Here is a 26,506-nt window from a genome sequence, read left to right on the forward strand (position 1 = left end):
TTAATATTATATTCACTAGAACCACGGTGAAGGAAAACTAAGGATTTAAATATCAAAATTTCTCACAGTTTTTATATCTGATCTTGTTGAAATTACTGGAAAAATAGATATGCACAGATTGAATCATAATATATATCCAAGTATTTATGGCACTATTGATACCATTAAAAAATCTCCCTCATAGTATCTGCATAACTGATTCAATCTAGAAGGATTGGTACATGCTACATTCTAGGTTCTTTTGTTTAAATAATGCCATCTGTTGAGATCTTGGAAGTATTTTCTATAGCAGCACCTATCTTCTGGAATGAAATTCCCTGAAGAGCTAGATGACCACTCTACTGGTGTTTTGAAACAGCTTGATGAACTGACTCTTCTTCCAGGATTTTGGTAAGGATTGGTGTCCCCCTCTTATAATTGTGTGGCCTTGTTTCCCCTCAGTAATTTTACTTGCAGGTTGTCTAGAATCTTTGGAAGTCAAGTAACAAACAAATTAAATAAACAGAATACTGTGGCCTGTATGCTCATGGATTCTCGTGATTTTACTAGGGGCCATCTGAAAAATATACCAATTACAGGTATGATTTTTGGCACTATAACACACAAATGATTATAAGGATTCAAACATTAGATCTTCATGGGTTTCCAATTGAAAGTACAATCAAATCATAGCTGGAACCTGTTTCCATGATTCAATCATGATTTCCTTTAATCACCCAACATCTCCTTGCAAACCATTTCGCTGTATTTATTAGGATGTGAGTTCTGTAATAGACTGGTTCTAGACCTAATTGAAAGATACCTTTTAGACCTTTGCTGAGGGTTATTCTTTCAATCCACAAAACATTATCATTGGAATTGGTCCCTCAATGGTTCCATTTTGTTTCCTCTGGTTTTAGTATTTTTGCTGCACAAAATCTTATGGATGTTTTGTTTGAAATGTCAGCCATGCATAGACACACAAAATTCAGCATCTCTTTCTCATGCTTTGGAACTTTTGCACTATGATAGTAGTCAGAAATAACAAGTTGCATTACTGTAACAGTTCATTTGTGTAGATGAATGTGCCACATGTTTTAATGATACCTTCAAGTAAATATTAAGTAAAATCCTGAATATCCAGAGCCAGGTTTTGGAACTATAGCTGCACTCCCAATTATCAGATGCATAATAATCATGTCACATTCCGTGCAGAGAAATGCAATTTGTGATTTGAAGTTGGTTTCAAGGAGGTCTCATTTAAAAACTAAAAGATCCATGAAGATTTATGCCTCAAGGCCATGCTTATAAACCATAGTAGCAGCAATAATTCATTTGCAATGGCTTGTTCTTTGCAAGTAGATAGAAATTGTGGCTTGGTGATGGTTTCAGGGGAATTCAAACATCATAAGGATCTATGAGAACCCCTGAGGATATAACTGTTCCCCAGACTGAAGACAACATTAATGTTGTTTGGGGATTATGAGAATTCCTCCCTTTCTACGTTTGCTTCTCTCTCAACATTAGGCTAGATTAGAGAGCCCAATGCATCAAAGGACAAATGCACAATACCCTGACATTATACTCTTCACAGATTTAACCTTTAACAGATGGTTAAGCTTCTAGGGAATTGATTACATTTTACTGTACACCATTTTCCTTGTAATACTGATTATTATTATTATTTTAATTACTGAAGCGAGGATTATATCCCAGACAGATAGATCAAGGGTGATTCCATCAGCACTGAATCATGTAGCTCCCCCCTCTCCCTCCTTTCGTAACACCCATCCTTCTGGAGCCACAAGAATTCCAACTGTGTCTAATCTCATGGACTCCAGCAGTGCCTGGGGAAAGAAGCTGTTCTACAGGTTTTACATTAACCTTTTCACAAAGGGCCAGGAGGCTGAAGTAAATTGACTGCAGTCCATTGCTCTGGACTAGCACAGGGATTTATGGTGATGTGATATGTGTGTTTGCATGCAGTGGTTCTTAGGGTTCGGTACTTTGAATGGTTTCCCTCTGCAGGCAGCATAAACCGTCTGCCAAAAAGACTCATTTTATTCTGATACCTCACTGACAACTGAATATTCAAAGCATTGTTTAAGCCAAGATTTAGTTATTCAAGTAGATTCACAATAATTCCAATCAATGGAAACAATATACTGTTTCAAGAAGCACACTCATCTGGAATATATTTTAACCTTGCTCCCTCAGGATTCCTGTTTTGTTTGGTGGCCTGGCCCCACAGAGAGCTGTTCCATTTCATCTCATACATTAGCATCCTCATCATTCTTTGGATACAATTTTGTCTCCTTCTCCAGTCAACCATCTCGGATCCCATTTGCAGAAGGTTGCTGGCTCACTTATCCTCCTAGTCATAATTTAGGTGGGTGAAAACAGCCAGGGGTGTCTCCTGGCATTAATCAAAGAATATTATGCACACAACAGTCTTCTGAACAAAACATTCCAGAGTGCAATTTAGCAGTAAAGAAAGAAATAATCTGTAAACTATCAATTTAGGAGATTTTGAAGAAGTGTGGTGGGGTTTTTTGCCTTTTTTTTTGGGGGGGGACATAAATCAGATGAGAGATAAAAGTGCCCCCCAATGGTTAACAGTTATCTTCCCTTCCTTCCCTCATATTAAATATTCAAAGTTTTGGAGGCATTTTCTTTCATCCACCATAAATGAAAATCACAGATCAGACAAAGGAACAAGTGAGAGGAGGGAAGAAAGTTATCCACTTCCAACATTAAAGGCTATTTTTAAAACAACCCTTGCTACAGAAAAATGGAAGACAGATTGAGACAAGATACCATCATGATGAAACTGAGAGGAAGAGAAAGAAGCAGAATAATGGGAAACATTTCCATCTGGGGCAGAATTACAACTTGTGTTATGTATTGATCACATGAATTTAGTAAATACACCTATAAGTAGTAACCCTTTTTTTGCAGAAATCTCATAAATTCCTAGAATAATTTGCTTCAAGATAGCATGTTGACACAGAAAAAAAGCATGTCAGTCTTAACTAGTTCATTGTAGCTGTCCATTTTGTAGACTGTGAAGGACATTGAAGTAGCTGCTTCTTTAAGTCACAGAATGATGAGATACTTCACCCAACAGCCTAACAGTTTTAAAGCTACCGTAATTAAATATAGATAAATGACACATTTATTAGGTGGATCCACATTTAGCTATAACGGAGAAGGGCGGCATACAAATCTAATAAATGATGATGATAATAATAATAATGATAATGCTAATAATAACAACAACAACAACAACAATAATAATCATCATCATCCAAGAGTGCTCATCAACATTTGCTTATTAAATTGGAAGGAGACTCTGAACAGCATGCGCAATGTTCAATCTGGAACTTAGCACCATTCAATATTTTTATAAATTATTTGGATAAGGAGGTGAAGGAAATGTTTAATAAAACTTTAATTATATTCTGGGATGCTTTGGTTACAGAATTAGAAAATAATAAAAGGAAATTTAATATAGAGAGCAGAAGATACCAACTTGGTGATCAGTGTGTATAAAAAACAATTGTGGAATTATAGTTCAAGATCAAATAGTTTTAAGATACATAAAATGGTATATATTTTCTAATATATCTTTATATTGATATATCCACATATACATTGAAAGATATTTTCTTATGTCAAAGCAGTTAGTATATTATTTCTCATTTACCTCTGAAAATGAGAACTTCTAATAGCTTGCAGAAAGCAAGGAATCCAGAATAAGATGTTTAAGACTATTCTAAAAGGAATTCCTAGAATGATATTCTCAGGCTGAACATCCAGCTCAGCTGATCCATTCTGTAAAACAAAAAAAAAACCCCGTCTATGAGTTTTTCTATTCTTCACTTCTATTATATTCAGAGAGTTGCTTGTTCAGTTTGATTTTACACAAATCTTCACAACACTCAGAAACCTATGCAGAATCTATGCAGAAACCCTAAAGGAAGTGGTTACTAATCAAAACTGGAAACAATATTCAGAGTGTGAAATTGAAGCAATCATATGGTAACTTAATTTCCTAATCACGATAGACAAATTCAGGTATCTATCACAATCAGCCATCCCTTATTTCTGGTTACAGCTCTCTGACTATCTGAAATGATGAGTTTTTCAGTTCCTACCAGTACTGATTGGATGCCGGAATGTATTCAATCTTTCTTTGAATTACATGGAAGCATTAATTAAAATGACAAGTTATAAAAGAAAATATACAATTTACAATATGCATTGTAAATATGTGCATTGGAGTGTTAAAATGCTGCCCTATCTTCCCTTCAGTGTTAGAAGTTCTTACAACCTTGTACTTTAGGTCAGATAAGCTGTATTATCCCAGAAGAAAGACTGGGTGGTGGATGAGTGAGTGACAACATTGCAGAAATGAGATTTGAATAATTAATTTCCCAACTTATGGTTCAGTCTCTTAGTTACCATATTCTGGTAAATTTTCAAAATTGAGAGACAGCCATGGATTAAGACAAACATGGCGGTTCACATTGTGTTCTATTGGGGGGAAGAATACATATTGGCTGCCATTAATTCTGATATGTAAAATAGAATGTTTTTCTAAATTACATTTCCTTTGAAATTGCTATTTTCAAAATGAAAAAGAATTTTATATTACAGATTGACTCCTAGATATCCACCTAAGACTTCTATCTACTCTCAGATAATTCACCTACTCATATACCACTTATTTAATTGAAATCTATTTGTATGTTTCAAATCAACAGACCTGAGTCAAGTACAGTATCTATTTAACCTCCATGTCATAGAAGCCAATACCGAATATAGCAGCATTGCCATGTTTTGAAAGTATAGCCATTTGTCTTCTGTCTTTCCATAGAGAATATACTCTACTCAAAAAAATAAAGGGAACACTTAAACAACACAATATAACTCCAAGTAAATCAAACTTCTGTGAAATCAAACTGTCCACTTAGGAAGCAACACTGATTGACAATCAATATCACATGCTGTTGTGCACATTCAACTTTGTACAGAACAAAGTATTCAATGAGAATATTTCATTCATTCAGATCTAGGATATGTTATTTGAGTGTTCCCTTTATTTTTTTATGCAGTACGTATAGTTATATTCTCCTTGAGCACCTGATCAATGCTATACAGTGATCCCTCTATTATCGCGAGGGTTCCGTTCCAAGACCCCTCGCGATAATCGATTTTTTGCGATGTAGGGTTGCGGAAGTAAAAACACCATCTGCGCATGCGCGCTCTTTTTTTCTATGGCCGCGCATGCGTAGATGGTGGAGTTTGCGTTCCCCGCCGCCCACGCAAAGGGGAAACCCGATTCGGCTCCTCGCTGCTGCTGCGCTAATGAGCAGACCAGCTGCTGGGCGGCCGAAGGAACCTTCCCTGGGTCTTCCCGGCCGCCCACGCAAAGGGGAAACCCCGGCTCCTCGCTGATGCCCGCCGCTCGCCCGCCCGCCCGCAAGAGGGGGAAGACCCAGGGAAGGTTCCTTCGGCCGCCCAGCAGCTGATCTGCTCGGCGCAGCAGCAGCGAGCAGACGAAGATCGGGGTTTCCCAGCCGCCCACGCAAAGGGGAAACCCCGGCTCCTCGCTGATGCCCCCGCTCGCCCGCCCGCCGCCCGCCAGCAAGAGGGGGAGAGATAGAGAAAGAGAGAGAAGGAAAGAAAGAGAAACTCGAGGGATCACTGTACTCTCAGTATCATAGCCCAAGTGTCTGATGGTGGCAGTATCAAATTTGGTCATCTACAACAGTGTTTCCCAACCTTGGCAACTTGAAGGTATTTGGACTTCAACTCCCAGAATTCCCCAGCCAGCAAATGCTGGCTGGGGAATTCTGGGAGTTGAAGTTCAAATATCCTCAAGTTGTCAAGGTTGGGAAACACTGATCTACAATGTCCTTCCCATGCACTTGCTCTTATAAACACGTACTACTATAGTATATTATTAAAGCTGTATCATTAGTTAATTGGAGTGAAAGTATAATACACTTTAACATTTAATGTATCAAAGTATATGGAAATATATGGAAAACAGCAAAGAAATCCTTCCTTCCTTCCCTGAAAAAGTAATGGGTTTTAATAATAAACTAAGGAAAGCAGACTGTGAAAAGGGGATTTGAAGGATAAATGGGGCAGGAATGAATGGATAGCAGAGGCATTAATGTTTTGTGGGGAGTATTAGAGAAGAGAACAAAATTACAGAAGATAAAGGAATTCATGCCTGATAATCCGGTATGCACAATAATAGACCAAACTTAAGAGTGTCTTAAAATCCCCCAGCTTCGATAAGAGAATGTGTCTATTGCAGCTGATAAGCAGCTTTGTTTCCCTCAATGTCATCCACTTGTTAAATTCTAGTCTCTGTGAGGCCTCTTGTTATTATAAATGTACTGTATTGGCTGTATGTGTGTATCAGAAAATTGACAAATGTCCTTGGAGTAGTATACAGATGTAATTTATGCACAATTTTGTGTATATGTATCTCTCCAAATCATTTTAGAATTCTTTTCATATGTTATTTTAACCAGAACCTCAATAATTTTGGTATATGAACATTCTATTACATATTATCTGAGGTTGGCATAGACGAACAACTGCAGAAGCAATTGTACTGAACAAAACATTACTGTATAATTAAACATCTCCAGTCCATTTTCTTTCCATATCCTCCAATAGAAAATTTTTTAAAAACTGACAGGAGAAAGGAAGGAGAATTGAAAAATAATAATGAAGTGGTAAAGAAGAAACACAGTGTTAGGTAGGGAATATAGAAGAAAATCTAAGACCCAAAGATTTAATTCTATATAATACTGTCTGCTATGGGAGCTAGATAAAAAGTTAATAAGTTATATTGTGCTTCATCAGCAAACAAACACTCTGCAACTGGCTCATTAATTTTTATGTCTAGGACACAAAGGAACAGAACTTTTCAAGTTCATAAATGACATTCAAAAGTCCTAACGGTGTGTAATATTTTACATTCATTTCAAGCCTGCAAAGAATGCTGAACAGTCCCAACCTCCTGCAAGCAGTTGTATAAAGACAGGCTGCCTTCCAACACCAGACTCTGGTTTCCTGCCCTTAAAGGGAGTCACTAATATACTGGGGTCAAAATCAGTTCTACGAAGAACCCATAGGCATGCGCACGTATAAAACAGAACAATATAAACCAATTCTTATACTGAATAAAGATCACCTATGAAATATTTGCCTGGAATATTTGACTAGAAAACATTAGCTTTTTTTAAAGATAGGATTCCTTCAATACACATGGTACGGAAGCATTTGCTAAAGCCATGGCCCCAATGAAGGGCTATCAACATTTTTACTACCACACTGTGGGCGTGTCTTATGCAGGACACCCTCCGTTTTATTTCAACATCTTTCAGTGCAAATTGGGTGCTCTGGGGGGAGCTCCATTATCGCTACCTCACTGTATCCCCCCCCCCAGTCCGGGCAGTAACCCATCCCTGCATGGCCCCCAACTTTTTGAGCACCAGGAACTGGCTCAATGGAGAGGGTTTTCTGCAGACTGAAGGCAGTGTGTTTCATGTGCTGCCTGAATCCCATGGATGGGGCTTTGCTTGTGTGCATGTCCGTTTCTGGCAAGCCGAGTACTGGGGGTAGCCCATGGATAGGGGCTTAGAGACCTCTGTTAGAGAATAGGGAAACCAGAGAATACTGTTTGTATAGTTTTGTCTTCTAAGTAGAAAAGGCAAGATTTAGGAAGACTTAGAAGACAATGTATCCTAAGTCTTCCAAAATCTTGCCTTTTCTACTTAGAAGACAAAACTATACAAACAGTCACTATTATTAGTCTTCTGCTCTTTGCAAAGAATTGTAAAAACAAAATTTATTATAGACAGAAATGTGGCTACAGTTCTCTATAATGGAAGAGACATACCGGTAGTTAGAAACATCCTGTGATGTAACTGTAATCTGCTTGTTCAACTGGATCTAACTGATATATTGTAAAGTAATGTGGAAGCTTCTAAATCCACTAGAATTATTCTTCAGGTGGAGCTAGGATTGGCACTACAAATCAGATGAAAAAGTTTCCAAGTTAATCAAAACTGTTTTTCAGACTATCACAATGTTTAAAATTAATTGATATAATTTGATACATAATTAAATGCCACAAAAACAAACAAAAAGAGTAACAGTTTGCCAGACATTCTTAAAATTTTTAGAAAACCCCCCAGAAAGTAACAGGCTTTATTCAACTAAGTTATCTCTTTCTAAGTCCAAAATAATGCAAAAGGGCATGCTAAAGTGAAGTAGCAAAAAATGCTAAAAAACAAGTGGGCATACCTCAGACTGCATCAGAACACTACCTTTCAGAATTGTAGAGTAGGCCCTTTTGATATACTGTATTTCTCTTTCATGCCATTATTTTCTTCAAGATATATTTCAATTAATTTAGAGTATTGCAATCACATAAAATTCACCTAATTCTAACTTTTAAAAAAGGCTTTGAAATAAATTTAGAAAGCACACGGCTTTGAACAAGGCATTTTCTCCCATCTGTGAAAGGGTTTTGAAAAATCCTAAAACAATATATTTAAATCTGATTATATTTTGGGAAATATTAAATATATTTTAAAATTTTGAATTTGTCCTTAAAATTACAGGTGTGTGTTTTTTTCTGCCCATACACAGCCTCATATTAGGCATATTATTTTTTTAAAAAACTGCTTTTGCGTGTCAGTGTCTGGTTTTTCTATAATTTCATTTTTGTTTTTAAAAAAATTCTTGTGTACTTGTGAACAGGTGCGTATACAGAAAACTTTAGAAAAAAAATCATCCTGGTTGAGAAGAATAGTAGTTAAAGGAGGGAAATGTATCATTATTTTGGCAGTTATTACCAACCACATTCGTGCATTAGATGGATCAACAATAAGAAGAAACCCCAGCAGAAGCTTAATCATCAGTATTCCCATAATGGATACAAAGCATTTTCAAAATCCTGATCTGTTAAAACTGGAAAACAAAATTATAGAAGAGGTAAAATAAACCTACATGTAATGCTTGTTTAATGACCAGTCACTTAACAACCAATGAAATTACAATGGATCTCAAAATGTTATGACCTTTTCTTGGAGTTAAGAACTGCCTGTGCACACACAAACGGACACAATCACATAATTACCCTTTGATGCTTGACAACTGACTTGCATTTTATGACTGATGGAAGCATCCTTTGTTGACATGAAATTATTTGTGACTTTTTTAGCCTGTTTCTGACATTTTTTGCTTTCATGAGAATGGATTTCTTTAATAAATACATGGTTCACTTAATGGTTAAGTGATTTGCATAACAACCGTGGCTCACTTTACAACTGTACTAAAAGCGGTTGAAAAAATGAATCAGTCAGTTTTGGTGACCACTTAAGGACTGCAACAATTTATGACCAAAATTTTCGGTTCAGTTGTGATCATTGAGGCCTACATGTAGTGAGAAATTATAATACAGAATTTCTGCCTAAACAATCAGCATCCATTCAAGAAAGAATCAGATTTTTTTAAAATCACCAATATCAGCCTATGCAGTCCTCAGCTCCCTGGGAAGAACATGACACACACAGACATGAAAAAGATAACAAAGGATCTCCTGCATGCTTACTCAGATCAGGTAAATCTGAACTATGGCTGGATGACTAGCAGTTGGAATAAAGAACTGATTTGAGCAGCAGGAAATCAAAGGGTTAGTTTTGGTAAACAAAAAGTTGAATGGGGAATTTGGGGTTAATGATCTTTGCAGGAAAAAAAATTCTCTAGATTTTTGTCTAAATATTATTTTCTTTCAAAACATGTTTTGCATCCTTGGCTAGAGGCAGTTCCTGCTGCTGGGAATCCAGCAGGAGTCTGTATCTCTGCCACTACGCACACCATTACTCTCAGCAAGTGCCCAAGACAAAGACATTCCCCCCACCACGACTCAGAGAAAACCTCCAGCGCTGGGATAGGAAAAACTGGCAGAAATACTGCATGTGCAGGCAGATGCTCTGGCCCCATAGAGGAAGATACCCTTAGGCTTGAATATAGGTAAAAGGCTTCTAATAGGAAACGGAGAAGAAAATACCACAGGAATTACATTCCTCTTTCTATCCACACTGATGCACAAAGATACACATTATATTGTGCAGAGGAGCGCCTTCTCCTTTTGTCATATTAACTAGCAATTAATATGATTCTGTAGCTTATTGAATATGTTATTCTTCATTAAGACAATTATTCAAAATTTGATAATACATTATCAAAACTTAAGTGTAAAAAATTGGACATCACTGCTATTTTTGTATTGTATGGTTTAAAACAGTAAACATTTCTATGTTAACCTTTTCAAGCACAAAAAGAACAATGCTATATCAAATCAAAGGCCCGTTCAGAACAGCATTCCGATTCCCTAAAGATTAAACGTATATGGGAACTCATAAGCAAAACATGAATGCCAATCACATTTATTTTCCAGCAAGTACTAGTCAATCTCTGAGACTAAAATACCCACCACTAAATACCCATTTAATATAGTCACTGCTAAAGCTAAGTAGTCATTGATTTCCCCCACCCATAAAGTGCAGATAAAAGAGTTGTGCTTCAATTGCAACATCTTTTAACAATATGTAGAACAGAGGAATCTCTTTGAAACTTACACCAACACAGCTAGTATTAGGTTTAGAACACTAGGACAGCATATTCACTGCTCACCTGTATCAGAAATCTCCTGGATTATAGTAAACTAGTATACTATTTCTCATCAGTACTAACCAAGGTACAATGAACATGTTGCAACATTGGGTAAATTTATTCAGGTAAAATTATTCAAAATATTCCATATTTTAATGTGCAATGTAAAGAATTAACACAGCATTGTAATTCTATTTTTGTGCCTCCTCTTTTCAAATTGTCTAGAATATTTAGTCATAGGTTTCATTTTTTATTTTATGGTTTGAATGCAAATAGGAACATTGTTGGAATTAAATGTTCATTTCTCTTTGGTGCATGGAAGGAATCTGAGGCACATTAAGCAGGTATTTTTTTATTTTATTTTAAAGGATCAAGTCTCCAAGGACATTTGAATCTCTGCTAGCAGTGCTACAGGCTTTGTATCATTTCAATGACATCTTCAGGGGGGATTATAATCTGAATTGAAGTGGAAATATCCGAAGCAATGAAGCTGTCAGCAGTCTAAGATTAAAGAATTAAAACAGCAGAAAACATTGTAGGATTTATTCTACCTGCATTTGAAAGAACGTAAGATTTAATTAAAGTGAGGAGAAAAGCAAGAACAATGATCCCATCACTATAAGGGAGAGACTATGAAAATCAGTCATGCTAGATGTAAATCCTCCTAAACCGATGAATGAGTCACAGTGGGGTTGGCTGAACTAAAATTAAGAAAGCAATGAAAATGACATGGGGCATAAACAGCAGCTAGAGCAGCACTGATAACATTTCTGTACTCTGAATCAAGATGGCAAGAAAGCGCCTTCTTCTCTATCAAAACCCCATCTGTTCTGATAAAACTCAGCGATATCTATTCAATATGGCCAGTGGCAAGATACTGGCAAGGCTCATTCTACTTTAATAGAAAAGAGATTCATCTGGGATTCCATCTCAACACTTGCATTAAGCCCAAAGGGCATTTTACTATTCTAACCTTGGAAAATCTTTAAATTGGAGATTTCACTTTTTTAAAAATACAGGCAATCTCACTGGGCAATTTTTTTCTTGATGAAAAATGTCTCTATTTTTACAGCAGAGCATCATTTACTGCTATTTCAGGAAAAAAAATCCAATTGGCCTAATCTTACCAAATTCTCAGATAATTCACTATCTATATGGTGAACGTATGTCATGCACAGTTGGCATGCGGAGCCATATCTGAGGGCATTGCCCTATGTGAGCACCAGCACGCCTGCGCGTGCTGGCCAGATGATTTTCAGCCTTTTTTTTGGCCATTTTCATTCTCCCCAGGCTTCAGGAAAGCCTGCTGAAGCTTGGGGACAGTGAAAATGACCCAACAGGCAATGGGAAGTTCACTTGTATGCTCACCCTCAGCCTCCTTTTCTCTGTCAGAAGTCTTCAGGAACTTCTTCGGCTTTGGACAATTGCAGCCAGGCCTTACACACCTTGTCCCATTTCTTCTGCAACCAGCAAGACTTTCCTGAAGGCCTCTGTAGCCAATAACAGATATCTGGATCAATCCAGAGCTCTGTTATTGGCTAGAGGGGCCTTCAGGAAAGCATTCCAGCTGCAGAAGAAATGGACCACAGTGTGCAAGGCTTGGTTGCAACTATCTGAAGGTATATAGTAGGGCAGCTCCACCTCCGTTTCATTACGGAACTTCTGACTGAACCTTTCCTGAACCCTGGGGAGAGCGAAAAACAGTCTAATGGGCATACCGGAAGCTTCAGTGAGGCCTGTGTGCATGCCTGGGGGGGGGGAAGGCAGTGCAGGGGTTGTGTGCATGCACGGGGAGGGCACTACATTACAAATGTTGGCACCCGTGCACACGCTATTGCTCATACCCTTTTAGCACCCAAGCCAAAAAAGACAATAACTTGCTCAGTACGGATAATAATCTCCTGTGAGTTTTGAAAAATAATAGTGTATATGAATCTATCCTCTTCCCACCTTGTATATAAACACTTTATAAAACAGTTTTTAAAACCCCATTGCACTGGATTTTTATGAGTTTATTAAAAGAAAAAAGCATACCCAGTAGCATATCTCTCATGCACACAATACAAAGTAAAAAGCAAACAGAACCTGCACGGAAAACTGCAGCTGCAGACAAGGCCAAGAGGAATTTAGTGCTTAAAATTACTCTATAATCTCCACAGAATTTTGTGTGAAAGTGTGTGTGCATTTCAAGCAGATCTTGAGAAAAGATGTATCCTTGAATATTGCCAGGGTATCAAGGGAGGGAAGATGTTATTTTTATTTGAGATTTAGAGTTATCAACACACAGGCAAATGTGGTGCTATCTTTTCAACCAGGGAAGTTTTAATTATGGTCGAGCAGAATCAGTCTCACATGGGAAGTGTGGAATTGTTTCCCAACTTGTATCAGATTGTTTAGATACAAAGTCTTTGCAAAGTCTTTCTAAGATTTTGAAGCATCATCAGGACATAAACCGTAGCCATTCAAAATACAGTTTCTGGCTTATCAGTAGTTTTTCTTAGTTGATCCAAAACCAGAGAAACCCATTACAGCAGCCATTTCATCGTCCTCTTCAAATGTCAAGTCTTCCTCTGCCCTCCTTTTCTTCTCTCTCTGTTTTTCCTTTTTGTAGGCTTTGGCCTTTTCCTCCTGCAACACAGGAAATAACTCTTTTTATCCAAACTTGCTTACATAATCAAAATCTCTGAAAAGAAAGACCAATATCAGAAATAAGGCAATTGAGACAACATGCTTTCTGATCTGAAGAAGAAACAAAATGAGTGGAAGAAAAATGGCTCATCGCAAAGCAACAATGAAAGAAAAGCAACCCAAAGGCACAAATACCAAAGTGCCAAGAGAAGATGCTGATTGTATGGGAGAACATTCATTTGCTGTCAGTACTGAAGACTTCATCTGAAATTAATAGTAATAGAAATACAGCTTTCCTTGAAAACAATCACATGGATTCTGTATTAATGCCCTGTTATAAATGTGTTGCTGAATGATGCCAGAAGGCAATGTCAGCAGCTGAGAACTCTTGGAACAGCCTGATGACAGCTGCTCAGCAGAACATAAGCTGTGTTTTGAATGACTCTGGCATCAAAGGACTTCTACAGCTCTAATCAAAATATTTTGTTGTTCTGTGAGATCGTAAGACCTGGAAAGCAGCCATGCTTGTTTTGGGAGATGTTGAAGTGGGACATTGGTTAATGGTTTCTCAGCAGTTGTTAAGGCTGCAAAAGCTTGCATGACATTGCAGGACTTTTTTATATTAACTATCCACACAACCAAGAGATCTAAAACATGTCTTGAAGTGATTATTAGGGTAACCTGAATAAAATCATATATTCATATACATAGTTTCTATGTTATTTCTTGTTTCCAAAATTCCAAAAGCAAATTCTGAATCTCTCATTTTATAAAGATGATCAGTCATGCCAAAAATCCCATTTTTTAATTCTTATAGCAATGGTTCAAGTGCCAGAAGAACAAGTTCAAGGTCCCATTCTGATACTCAGTTCTAAGTGATTTGTCCAGTCACTCTTTTGCATTTTAATTAACATTATAGGTGGCAGGAGAAGAGGTGTTGCAAGGAAACAAAGCAAGGGATCATCATGTAGGTCACTTTCAAATGACAGAAGATTGCATAAAAGAATAACAAAAAAGATACTTTGCAAGGTCTTCCTTCCTTCCTTTCCCTTTCTTTCATTCCCCCTTCCTTCCTTCCTTCCTTCCCTCCCTGCTCCATTGTGCTTCTATGCTAAACAGTAAAGATAATTTGCAAAACTATCTTAATATTGCAACCTTCATTAAATATGCATATGTGCATGCAATAAAGAACAAATGGTTTCTTTTGTTTCTAGGGAGTGCCTGTGAGTGGTATTAAAGATAGTCCTATGACTTCTGAAAATCTTCTTCAGATCTTCCAATTTCAGTTTTAGATATAATAAATGTTTAAAAATCAATTTTGTTTTACTGAGCAGGACAGACAACATATCTGCCTGTACAATATTTCTATATTACATATAATTCTAATTTTTGTCACATCTGGGGTTTTTTAAAAGAGGGGAAATGTATATAGTTTTCCTAATCACTAGAAGTCTTCATACACAATTTCACTAGATTGTGCTGCAAAGCCAATAAAATACACAATAAGAAAAATCTTGAATGCTATATTCTGCCTATTATTATACTAGGGAAAACAAGGAACAAAAATAACTTTCTAATCATTTTCAAGATAGGCAACCCTTGGGCAATATCAGAATAGTAAATGTGCTGAATTTGGCACAAAGACCTAATTCCATCTAGAACGGGGGTGTCAAATCCGGCCCATGGGATGCTTATATCTGGCCCATAGGGCTGCCTTGGAAACAGCGAAAGATTGGCCCGTCTGTGGCTCTCCAAAACTCTGTTTTCCCTGGCAGAGGATTACAGGAGGCCATCATGGCTGGAAAAGGAGCTCAGGAGCATGTTTCCACTGGCAGAGCACTTGGGCCACCAAAGGTGCCCTGAGACCAGTGATGTTAAGCTGGTTACGCCCCCCCCCCTGCCCCAAGATAAGACACAGCCTTGATGTGGCCCTCAATGAAATTGAGTTTGACACTCTAATCTAGAATGACGATCATCATTAATGCTGCACATCTTTTTTAAAGACAATGTAAAAATGACTCTTCATCAAGATAACCATAATAGAATATCTATCAGCTTAAGATGTATTCTATTACAATCATGTCCTGTTTAATTTCTGGGTAATACTTCACCTCTTCTCTGAGCTCCTTCATCCTCTCCTCAAAGTCATAATCCTTCTGTTTCTCCTCCATTTTTTTCTTGTTCACTTCAAAACGTTTTTTCACCTGGTCCAGAGTAGAACGTTCAACTCTCATGGACATACCAAGATTCCTCTGATCTAGAAAAGTACGAACCAATTAAATATTTTTGGAATTGCCTAAAAGCCTTATCAATACTTTAACAATCAACACATGCAGAATATATTGTTTTCTTGTAGCTGAACAATATTTTTGTACAAATAAGTAAAGCTTGCTATAAATATTACTTTGAGACTTCTTTTAACTCTGCTGTGTTTCACCCTCCTAGAATAATATAAGTGTCCATCCTCATTTATCTAAGTCTATATTCCAAATTAGATTAGTATTTCTAGGTTTCTGGGGGGGTGGGTTAAAGATGAATTTTAGAATATCTGCCCTTATAATATTGAGAGTACTTATTATGCTGCATATGACAAGGGATGAACCTACATTTATTTGCTGCACTTATAACTTATACTACAGATGGGTGGCTAAGCTCTAGGCATTCAATCACATGGTGACTTGCTTGACAGAATTAAAGCTCGTGGGTATAACATGCCATGCATTGTAGTCTGGCAGATAGTATTGGAGAAGAGCAATGTTACACATTGGCATTAATGAAAGCAAAAATAATCATTCAGTCCTGGAAACCATATTTATGGAGTAGAATGCTGAAATCTAGGATTGTTAAAAGCAGATTCCTTCAAAATGCTATCAATTCCACATGCCAACCCTATTAAACAGACAGAACTGAATAGCCTTAGTGCCTGAATGAAAAGATATTAGGAGGAATGTTTGGATTTGTAAAGCTTTAAAATACCTTTGGGAACAAGCCAGGGTTCTGGAAATGAGGGGTGGCCCACATAAACCAAGAAGGTACCAGACTGCTGGCACATATTATCAAAAAATGTGGCAAAGCAGTTTTTAAACTAATTCGGGGCCTGGGGATGGGGGAAATTAACAGAATGTAAGGAGCATTTGGTATAGGAAGAAACCATTCCAGAGGATGAGAGTATAAATTACTATAATGGTTTGGGGAGAGGGGAAAGAGTGCAGATCTAGAAAATTAGCGTAGTTGATCAAGAAAGCCATATGGGGAAAATTTAAATGAAGATATTGTGTGTAAGCACTTGTATGCAAATCCCAGAAGTCCCTTAGTCAAAACAAGGGGTGTTTAATGCTAGAAGACAACACAGTCATATGGCAAGTATTATAGAAATCAGGTGAAATGGAAAGAAGCAATTGGATATATTTTTGTTCAGATATAAATCATACAAAGGGCAGGAATTATTGCACAGAGTGGCTCTATGTCTCAAAAAAGCAATTTGTAAACTAGAACTCAAAACTGAAGCACACTCTTCCACAGAATCCCTGTGTTGCAGGATTTACTACTTTCTATTCCTTTCAGTGGGAATTAAGAATCTCAATTTGTTTCAGAAAGAAAAGGACTTCAGAAAGATATAGAAAAAAACTTATGTGATTCAAACTACACTCACATAATGAATGTTATCTGATAAAGGAGACCAAATATCTGGATATGGTAAATGTTTGTGCCTGCGAAGAGGCAGTGAATGAGTCTTAAAGATTAACAGAGTTGGAAGAGATCTTGTAGGTCATCTAGTCCTTTTGGACCTCAGGGACCACTAAATTCATAATTTTAAATCTTGTGGTCCACTAAAAAGATTTTTTTTAAAAAAAGATAAATATAAATATAAAAATGCAAAATCTTTCTGCAGATCACCAAATTTTTCTTGTGGACCACCAGTGATCCAAGCAAGAGACTCTATACCAGTGATGGCAAACCTTTTTTTCCTTTGGGTGCCAAAAGATTGTGGGCCCATGCTATTGCACCTGCACGAGTATCCACATAATTCATGCCTGGGGAGGGCAAAAATAGATTCCCCTGCCACCCTCCCCCCCCCTCCCGAGGTCTGATTCCCATCTTTGGGAGGGCCCAGTAGGCTCGTGTTTTTCTCTCCCCAGGCTCCAAAGGCTTCCCTGAAGCTGGGAAGGGTAAAAACGCCCTCCCTCATCTCCAGAGGCTTCCCTCCCAGGGCCTCTGTGTGAGCCAAAAATTAGCTGGACAGTGCACGATAAAGCTGAGCTAGAGCAACAGCTTGCGTGGCAGTGGATATGGCTCTGTGTGCCACCTGTGACACCCGTGCCATAGGTTCGCCATCACTGCCCTACACCATTTCTGACAAATGGCAGCCCAATCTCTTATTGAAAGCCTCCAGTGATGAAGCTCCCACAACTTCTGAAGGCAAGCTGTTCCATTGGTTGATTGTTTCCACTGTCAGAAAAAATATCCTTATTTCTAGGTTGAATCTCTCGATGATCAGATCCAGATTTCTGTTTTTCTTTTTCCTCTCCATCTCTTTCTTTTTCTCTCTTTTTCTCTCGTTTCCCTCTTTTCTCTCTCTTTCTCTCCCTCCAGCTTTCTTTCATTTCTCTCTCCCTCTTCTCTCTTTTTCCTCTCTCTTTCTCCCTTCATCATTTTCTAATTTCGTTCTCATTTGTCTCCCCTTTTCTCTCTCATCTTTCTCCCACTTTCCCTCTCAATTCTGTTTTTCTCTTTTTCCTCTCCCTTTCCTTTCTTTCTCTCCCCCTTCTCTTTCATTTGTTTTCCTCTTTTCTTTCTCTCCCTCCAGCTCACTCATTTCTCTCTCCCTCTTTCATTTTTTCTCTTTCCTTTCTCATTCTCTCCAGCCTTCAATTTCATATTTCTTTCTTTTTCTCCCCTTTTCCCTCTCCCCTTTGTCTTTCTCTTTTGTTTGTTTTCTCTTTTGCCTCTCTCTTCCTCCTCCTTTCTTTCTTTCTTTCTTTCCTTTTTCTTTCTCTTTCTTTCTCTCATTTGTTTCTATCTCTCCTTCTCTCCTTCCAGCTCTCTCTTATTTCTCTCTCTCAATTCTTTTTCATTGAGAGCACTCAAAGATGATTAGGGGACTGGAGGCTAAAACATATAAAGAACGGTTACTGGAATTGGGTATGTCTAGTTTGATGAAAAGAAGGACTAGGAGTGACATGATAGTCATGTATCAATATCCCATGGGCTGCCACAAAGGAGAGAGAGTCAAGCTACTCTCTAAAGCAGTGTTTTCCAACCTTGGCAACTTGAAGATATTTGGACTTCAATTCCATTCGCTGGCTGGGGAATTCTGGGAGCACCTTAGGGCAGGACAAAAAGTAATGGGTGGAAAACAGGGGTGGGTTCCTCCCGGTTCGGGCAAACTGGTAGCGACCCGCTGGTGATGTCACAATGACATCACTGACCCGGTTCGGTAAGTGCCGATCCTTGGGCGCTGCCATCTTTTTTTAAAAAAAATAAATTCTTATGAGCATGTGCAGAAGCCAAGTTATAGCATTAGCAATAGCATTTAGACTTAGATACTGCTTCACAGTGCTTTGCAGCCCTCTCAGCGGTTTACAGAGAGTAAGCATATTGTCCACAACAATCTGGGTCCTCCTTTTACGGACCTTGGAAGGATGGAAGGCTGAGCCTACTAAGATTCAATCTGCCAAACTGCTGGCAGCCGGTGATCAGCAGAAGTAGCTTGCAGTACTGCACTCTAGCCACTGCACCAGCACTGTGCATGCGTTCACCATCTTATTTTCAGCTTTAAAAAAAAGTAATCATTTTTTTTTTGGCCATTGTGCATGCATGTGTGCACAAAGCATGCATGCACCCACGAGATGGGAGGAAGCAAACTGGCAGCCAGGTAAGTAGGAACTCATCCCTGGTGGAAACTAATCAAGGAGAGAAGCAATCTAGAACTAAGGAGAAATTTCATGACAGAACAATTAATCAGTGGAACAACTTGACTCCAGAACTGGATGCTCCCACAGTGGAAGTTTTTAAGAAGAGATTGGATAACCATTTGTCTGATCCTGTTTTATTGATTTATACTTTATTTATATACTGCGCAAAAAAATAAAGAGAACACTCAAATAACACATCCTAGATCTGAATGAATAAAATATTCTCATTGAATACTTGGAGTTATATTCTGTTACTTAAGCATTGCCTTTATTTTTTTCGACACAAAAATATGTAACCCTTCCCTGGTGCAGAGCTGTAGGGATTGGATACTGTAGCCTAGAGGATAATTCTCTGCCTTACAAGGCAAAGGTTGCAGGTTCAAGTCCCAGTGGGTATGGCTAGCTGATGAGGCCAAAATAAGGCCGAAATAGATCTATCCTAGTCTCCCTTAATTTTCAAATTCAGCAAAAAAACATGTGACATATACAGATAGAATTGTCAGCTATCAATAAAATTAACTGCCTTGGAAATGGCCCTGGGTTGTGATGGGTTGTGAGTTGTGATGTTCCTTCAAATACACCAGGGTGATTCAACATAAAAATATGTAACCCTTCCCTGGTGCAGAGCTGTAGGGATTGGATACTGTAGCCTAGAGGATAATTCTCTGCCTTACAAGGCAACGGTTGCAGGTTCAAGTTCCAGTAGGTATGGCTAGCTGATGAGGCCAAAATAATGCCAAAATAGATCTATCTTAGTCTCCCTTAATTTTCAAATTCAGAAAAAAAACATGTGACATACATACATATATGTATGTATCACATGTTTTTTGCTGAAATTTTAAAATTAAGGGAGACTAGGATGGCCCCATTTCGGCCTTGTTCTGGCCTTATCAGGTAGCCACACCCTTACTGGGATTTGATCTGGCAACTTCTGCCTTGTAAGGCAGAGAATTAACAGCTGAGCCACCAGATCTGATCCCTTCAGCTCTGTACCAGGGAGGGGCTATATGTTTTTTTATGTTGGATCACCCTGGTATATTGAAGGAACGTCACGGCTCCTTTTTGCCTCTAGGCCTAACCCAGGGCCATTTCAAGGCAGTTAATTTAATATATATATTAATATATATAAGTTAATATATATATATTAAGAGAGCGCATCAGAATTTCATTTTTAATGTGTATCCATGTGTTCAAAGAAAAAAGTGACTATAAAGCATACCTTATTTTACACATAATTTTATTAATCTCTCAAGAAAGTGATATTTCTCTAAAAGGAGAGGGACCTGATTTCCTAATCATGTATTTCATGCAAAAAAAGTCACAAATTGATGCTACAAATTTCACAACTCTCAGCTTTTATTTTATTTGCCCATAAAATAAACTAAGGCACCTGTGGGGTTCCTATATATTTCCCACAGAGGTTAGACTTAGAGTATCTGGTAAAGCATTACACTGAGGAGGGAATTCAGTGGCAATATGTATAAACTGAAACAATTTCTTGGAAGTGCAGTAGGAGAAAGACTATCTTTTGGATTTTTTTTTAGTTCTACAGGAAGAAGGAACAAGAGGAAATAGGGGTACATAGAACCATGTATAGTGGAAAGTGAAGACATACTTTTCTTTTCCTTTTACAATGGTAGTTAAAAAAATAGAGAGGCTCAAGAATAATAAAAGGAAATACTTTTTATCAATTTATAGTTCAGGTCTGGAACATGCTGATAATAAATATGATGATGGTTGCCAATTTAAATAGTTTTAAAGGGGGACCAGATAAATGTCTATGGAGGAACAAGTTATCAATGGTCTTGAGGCAGTTTACCAGTTTTGAAACCATGGGCAATATGGTTTAAACTAATAGGAGAGAGCAATTAATACAACTATGAGGCCAAGGGGTGAGGTATCATCATTATGCTGATGATACCCAGCTGTACATCTCCACCTCATGTCCAGTCAGCGAAGCAGTGGAAGTGATGTGCCGGTGTCTGGAGGCTGTTAGGGTCTGGATGGGTATCAACAGACTCAAACTCAACCCTGATAAGACGGAATGGCTGTGGGTTTTGCCTCCCAAAGACAATTCTATCTGTCTGTCCACCACCCTGTGGGGGGGGGGAATTATTGGCCCCCTCAGAGAGGGTCTGCAACTTGGGCATCTTCCTCGATCCACAGCTCACATTAGAGAAACATCTTTCTGCTGTGGCGAGGGGGGCATTTGTCCAGGTTCGCCTGGTGCACCAGTTGCAGCCCTACTTGGACTGGGAGTCACTGCTCACAGTCACTCATGCCCTCATCACCTCGAGGTTCGACTACTGTAACGCTCTCTTACCTTTGAAGAGTGTTCGGAAACTTCAGATCGTGCAGAATGCAGCTGAGAGAGCAATCATGGGCTTCCCTAGGTATGCCCATGTTACACCAATACTCCGCAGTCTGCATTGGTTGCCGATCAGTTTCCAGTCACAATTCAAAGTGTTGGTTATGACCTATAAAATCCTTCATGGCACCGGACCAGAATATCTTTGAGACTGCCTTCTGCCGCACAAATCCCAGCGGCCAGTTAGGTCCCACAGAGTTGGCCTTCTTCGGGTCCCGTCAACTAAACAATGTCGTTTGGTGGGACCCAGGGGAAGAGCCTTCTCTGTGGCGGCCCCGACCCTCTGGAACCAGCTCCCCCTGGAGATTAGGATTGCCCCCTCCCTTGCATTTTGTAAATTCCTTAAAACCCACCTCTGCCATCAGGCATGGGGGAACTGAGACATCTCCCCTTGCCTATGTAGTTTTATGTATGGTATGTTTGTGTGTATGCTTTTTAAATAATGGGGCTTTTAGACTTTTAATATTAGATTTGTTACTGTATATTGTTTTATCACTGCTGTGAGCTGCCCCGAGTCTGCGGAGAGGGGCGGCATACAAATCTAATAAATCAAATCAAATCAAATTATCACCATCTCAGCTATGACTGTAAAGTTTGTGAAAGAATCAGATGGGCCAATGTATGATGCAGGATGTTGGTTTTTGGCCTAAGCCAGTTGGGCTATAAATACATTCCATCTATTTCTGTCGGCTAAAATGTTTCCATAGTATGAAATGCAATCAGGGTTCTTTCTCTTTTGCTTATGCTGTGGCTTCTATATTGAAAGGAAAGTTGGATGAAATTTCTACAAAAAAACAGCTTTAATTAGTGATTGTAGAGAAATCTAGCTAACATAAATATATGGATATAATATTGTGTTTGCTTTCTCTATACTTATGGGGGCTTTCCATCGTACCCATTCACAACTCTCTACATTTATTGCAAGTAAATGTGCAATTACTAAACAGCAGAATGAGTTTATAAATGGCACAGTATTGAATAATTCAAAAGCAAAACAACCTGACATTTAAGATTTATTAAGGCAAAAAACCAGTGGTAAAGTCAGGCACATAAGAATGTGAAAAAAGAAAACAGCATTACTTGGAAATGTACTATGTTTATTAATATTCCATTTTGAAGGAGTCAAAATAAATTACAATGAAAAATACAACAACAAAAATAATTATATGATATCAATTGACCTAATGGTGGGGAGTAGATAGGTACCCAAAGCAGATTCTTAATCTGTCCTCTCTTGTTTTTCTCATGGGAGATTTAGCAGTTGGTGAGCAGAGTAAACAATCTAGGGGTTCAAACAGGATTCTTCCCACTCACTTTTCCCACATCTGCGAAATGGGTCAGAAGAACTTTCAGTGAAGATGAATGTATGGGGAGGGAGATGGAAAGGGAATTGAATGCAAAGTTCTGATGTAAGAGTGGATGTGATCACGTAATCCATGATATATAGAGGTCATTCTCCACAGCTCATGGAGTTTGCCTCCAAACCTCAAACAATCTGTGTGGAATGGCTCGTGGTAGAGAGAAACCTTATCTCTCTCCACAGCATCATCTTACAAGAGGAATTTAGAGGCATGATGCATAGTAGATTTTTTCAGATAAGACATAATATACAAACGAGGCCTCTCTGTGGCTTTATTCCATTTGATCTTCATGTGCAGATATCCTAAGTCTGAAAGTGGTTTATGGGAAAGAATGGGTGAAAGAGAGAACATTTTATTTTAAGCTCTCTAAATATTACCTGTAAAGATTTAGGGTTCCAGGATTACTGGCAGAGGACTACAGATAGTTCTCAGCTTATTATCACAACTGGGATGGGTGGAGGGGTGTAGAACTTCCATTGCTAAGTGATGCAATCATTAAGTGAATTGCTGCAGATTTTACAATTTTTTTGCCACAATTGTTAAACAAATCACTTGGTCACTTGTTCACTTAATCATTTTTAAACATTTTAGTATTCATGATATGTCAGCCTTTTAAGATAAACCAGACAAAACAGCCAATTTCCTAAATTTGACTAAAATCACTTTATTGATACAAGCTATATTAATAGAATCTTGAAGTTTGACAGCAGTTCTCTTTCCGTCCCTCTTATACTCCAGGAAATTGGGGTAGAACTAATTACCAAATGCTTATCTTTGTTTCCCATAAATAAAGCATGTTTGTATACATACTATTGAAATCCTATCTGTATAGCTTCTCCCAGGCTGTCTCTGTGACTTTCTAAACAATGCTAAATCTAAGTCTAACTGACTAACTAAATAAATAAATGCTGCATACAGTATATCGCAGAAGTGAATACAACCCTTCACATTTTGTAAATATTTAAATATATCTTTTCATGTCACAACACTGAAGAAACGACACTTGGCTACAGCGTACTGAGTATACAGCTTGTATAACAGTGCAAATGTGCTATTCCCTCAATAGATGGATGAATAATTATATTCATACTAGAGTGCCTAGAAATAACTGGAGTCTGTAGAAACATCAGAAACTTTGTGCAAAGATTGATGGTACAATGGAAGACACAGCTGCTGGTCAATGGTGAGAAAAAAGGAGAGGTTAATATCAAGAGAGGAATATTTCAAGGAGATTCACTATCCCCACTATTATTTATCAAAAATCAAAAACATCTGGCAAACTATCCCACTTCCTTTACATGGACGATCTGAAGCTACCAGTATATAGAAAAACACCTGAAATAGAATTCTATCTGAAAAAGAATTACTGCTCAACACTCTCCGTATATATAGTCAACATTTAGCAGTGGAATTTGGATTAGACAAATGTGCCACATTCACTATCAAACAAGGAAAGATTGTGAAAACTGAAAATAACATTGAGGGTCTGGATGAGGACTGTGGATGCTCAGGCAGAGAGGTGGGACCAAAGATATGATTGACTCAAGCTCTTAGGCAGAGGAAGCAGAGTTAACCCTTTCCTTGGATTCAGCACACCAGAGAACAAGATGTCTCACGAAAATAACACTGAGGGTCTGGATGAGGACGATTATTATAAACATCAAGCACACTGATGTCAAGAAAAAGATCAGAGGTGAATACATCAAGAGAATGAACTTCTTAAAATGCAAACTTAATGGATGAAATACTGTACCATCAAGGCAATCAACACCTGGGCAATTCCAGTCAATAGATAGTAAGTGCCACGTATGCAAAGAAGGTGAAGGAACAGTGAACCACCTGGTAAGCTGTTGCAAGTAGATTGCACAGACTGACTACAAGCAGTGGCAAGACAAAGTAGCAGCAATGGTGCATTGGAAGATCTGCAAGAAATATCATTTGCCTGCAAGCAAGTACTGGTGGGGCCATAAAATAGAGAAAGTCATAGAAAATGTAGTTAAATTGCTTTGGGAATTTAGAATTCAAGCAGATAGTCATTTGCTACATAACACCCCAGACTTAGCAACTGTTGATCAGACAGACAAATAAAGTCTGGATAGTGTTGTATATACACCTGGTCAGTTGGAAGATGTTGAAGATTTTGCAAATTCTGATACATATAGTGTTTATGAATTAGTGGCAGGTCCTGGGTTACAGGTGTCAGAACAGGTGGGAGGTCAGCCACAGGACATTGCTATGAGCCCAGACTCCAGTGAAGAAGAGACAGATAATAGATGGTTAAATCCACATTTCAGGTGGGTGCAGAGACACAGAGAACAAGTGTTAGGGAAGAAATATTAAGGGGAGGAACAGGTTAATTTATTAATAATTAATAATTTATAATAATTTATTAGTCACATCCGGGTGCCAGCAGAGAAGAAGGGCAGAGTTTTCAATGTTGTAAATCCATCATGGACATGTCACAATGCGGCTACGAAGTAAGCTAGTCTTTTCTCTGTTATTTAACAGCTGTTTTTATTGCTTTGAACTAATGCAGCCTAGCCATAAATCTTAAGATAAGGGAGGAGTGCTGGAGAAATGCTTGTGTGCTCTGATCGTGAAGAAATGAGATGAAAGAATTTGATTGCCTGTAATGCATTTTGAATACGGAGGAGAGGAGAAATAAAAATGGAGTTTTTGTTTATAAAACCCTGCATTCAGTAAGCGTTATTTCCAATTTAACCAAAGTTCTACCCAGAATCCAGAACAGATAGTGGACCACTTGAACATCATTGACATTGATACATTCGCCATCAGTCAATTGCAAAAGGCAACTTTACTGTGAACAGCTTCCACCCTGCAATGATATCTGTAGCACCATCAAACATCCACATCTGCCTATCCCAAGTTCTTGGTAAGGACTTAATAGGTGGACAAAAAAGGCTGAACCCAGTCTGAGCATCTGGCTGACTGTGATAATAATAATAATAATAATAATAATAATAATAATAATAATAATAATAATAATAATAATAATAATGAGATCCTCTTTCCCCCTAGGCCTTTACAATTCTATGCATGGTATGTATGTATGTATGTATGTATGTATGTATGTATGTATGTATGTATGTTTGGTTTTTTATATTAATGGTTTTTTTAATCATCTCTAGTATCAGATTACTATTGTACACTGTTTTATTGTTGCTGTTAGCTGCCCCGAGTCTCCAGAGAGGGGTGGCACACAAATCCAATAAATAAATAAATAAATAAATAAATAATATAAAGCAATAATAATGTCAAAATAGTACATGAAAAACATGTTATACATACGTTTTTTGCCATTGATATGATCAAGGAAGTTGATGGAATCTTTCACTACACAGTCACATACATTACAATAATACCTGGGGAGAAGAAGAAGATAATCAATCATCAAATAGTTAATTCAATGTTTTCAAGCCAATTAATTGAAAAGGCAACAATATTATTAAGTTTCCAGAAGCAGGTTAAACCACATCATTTTTTTCTGCTTGATACTAGTATTTTGGAAATAATCTCCCAAATTG

At 38.0% G+C, this 26,506-nt stretch overlaps 1 protein-coding gene across 1 annotated transcript in view; it reads right to left on the minus strand.

The window, feature by feature from the left end:
- Positions 1–10,786: 10,786 nt before the first annotated feature.
- ZMAT2 (zinc finger matrin-type 2) overlaps positions 10,787–26,506 on the minus strand; it is a 70,208-nt gene continuing 54,488 nt past the window's right edge. The window contains exons 4-6 of the mRNA XM_070746914.1: positions 26,271–26,344; positions 15,429–15,574; positions 10,787–13,317 (exon numbers count right to left, since the gene is read on the minus strand). Of these exons, the coding sequence (XP_070603015.1) occupies positions 13,174–13,317; positions 15,429–15,574; positions 26,271–26,344 (364 nt within the window). The 3' untranslated portion in view covers positions 10,787–13,173. The remainder of the gene's footprint in view (positions 13,318–15,428; positions 15,575–26,270; positions 26,345–26,506) is intronic.

Source organism: Erythrolamprus reginae, chromosome 3, assembly GCF_031021105.1.
Source record: "Erythrolamprus reginae isolate rEryReg1 chromosome 3, rEryReg1.hap1, whole genome shotgun sequence".
Taxonomy (NCBI): domain Eukaryota; kingdom Metazoa; phylum Chordata; class Lepidosauria; order Squamata; family Dipsadidae; genus Erythrolamprus; species Erythrolamprus reginae.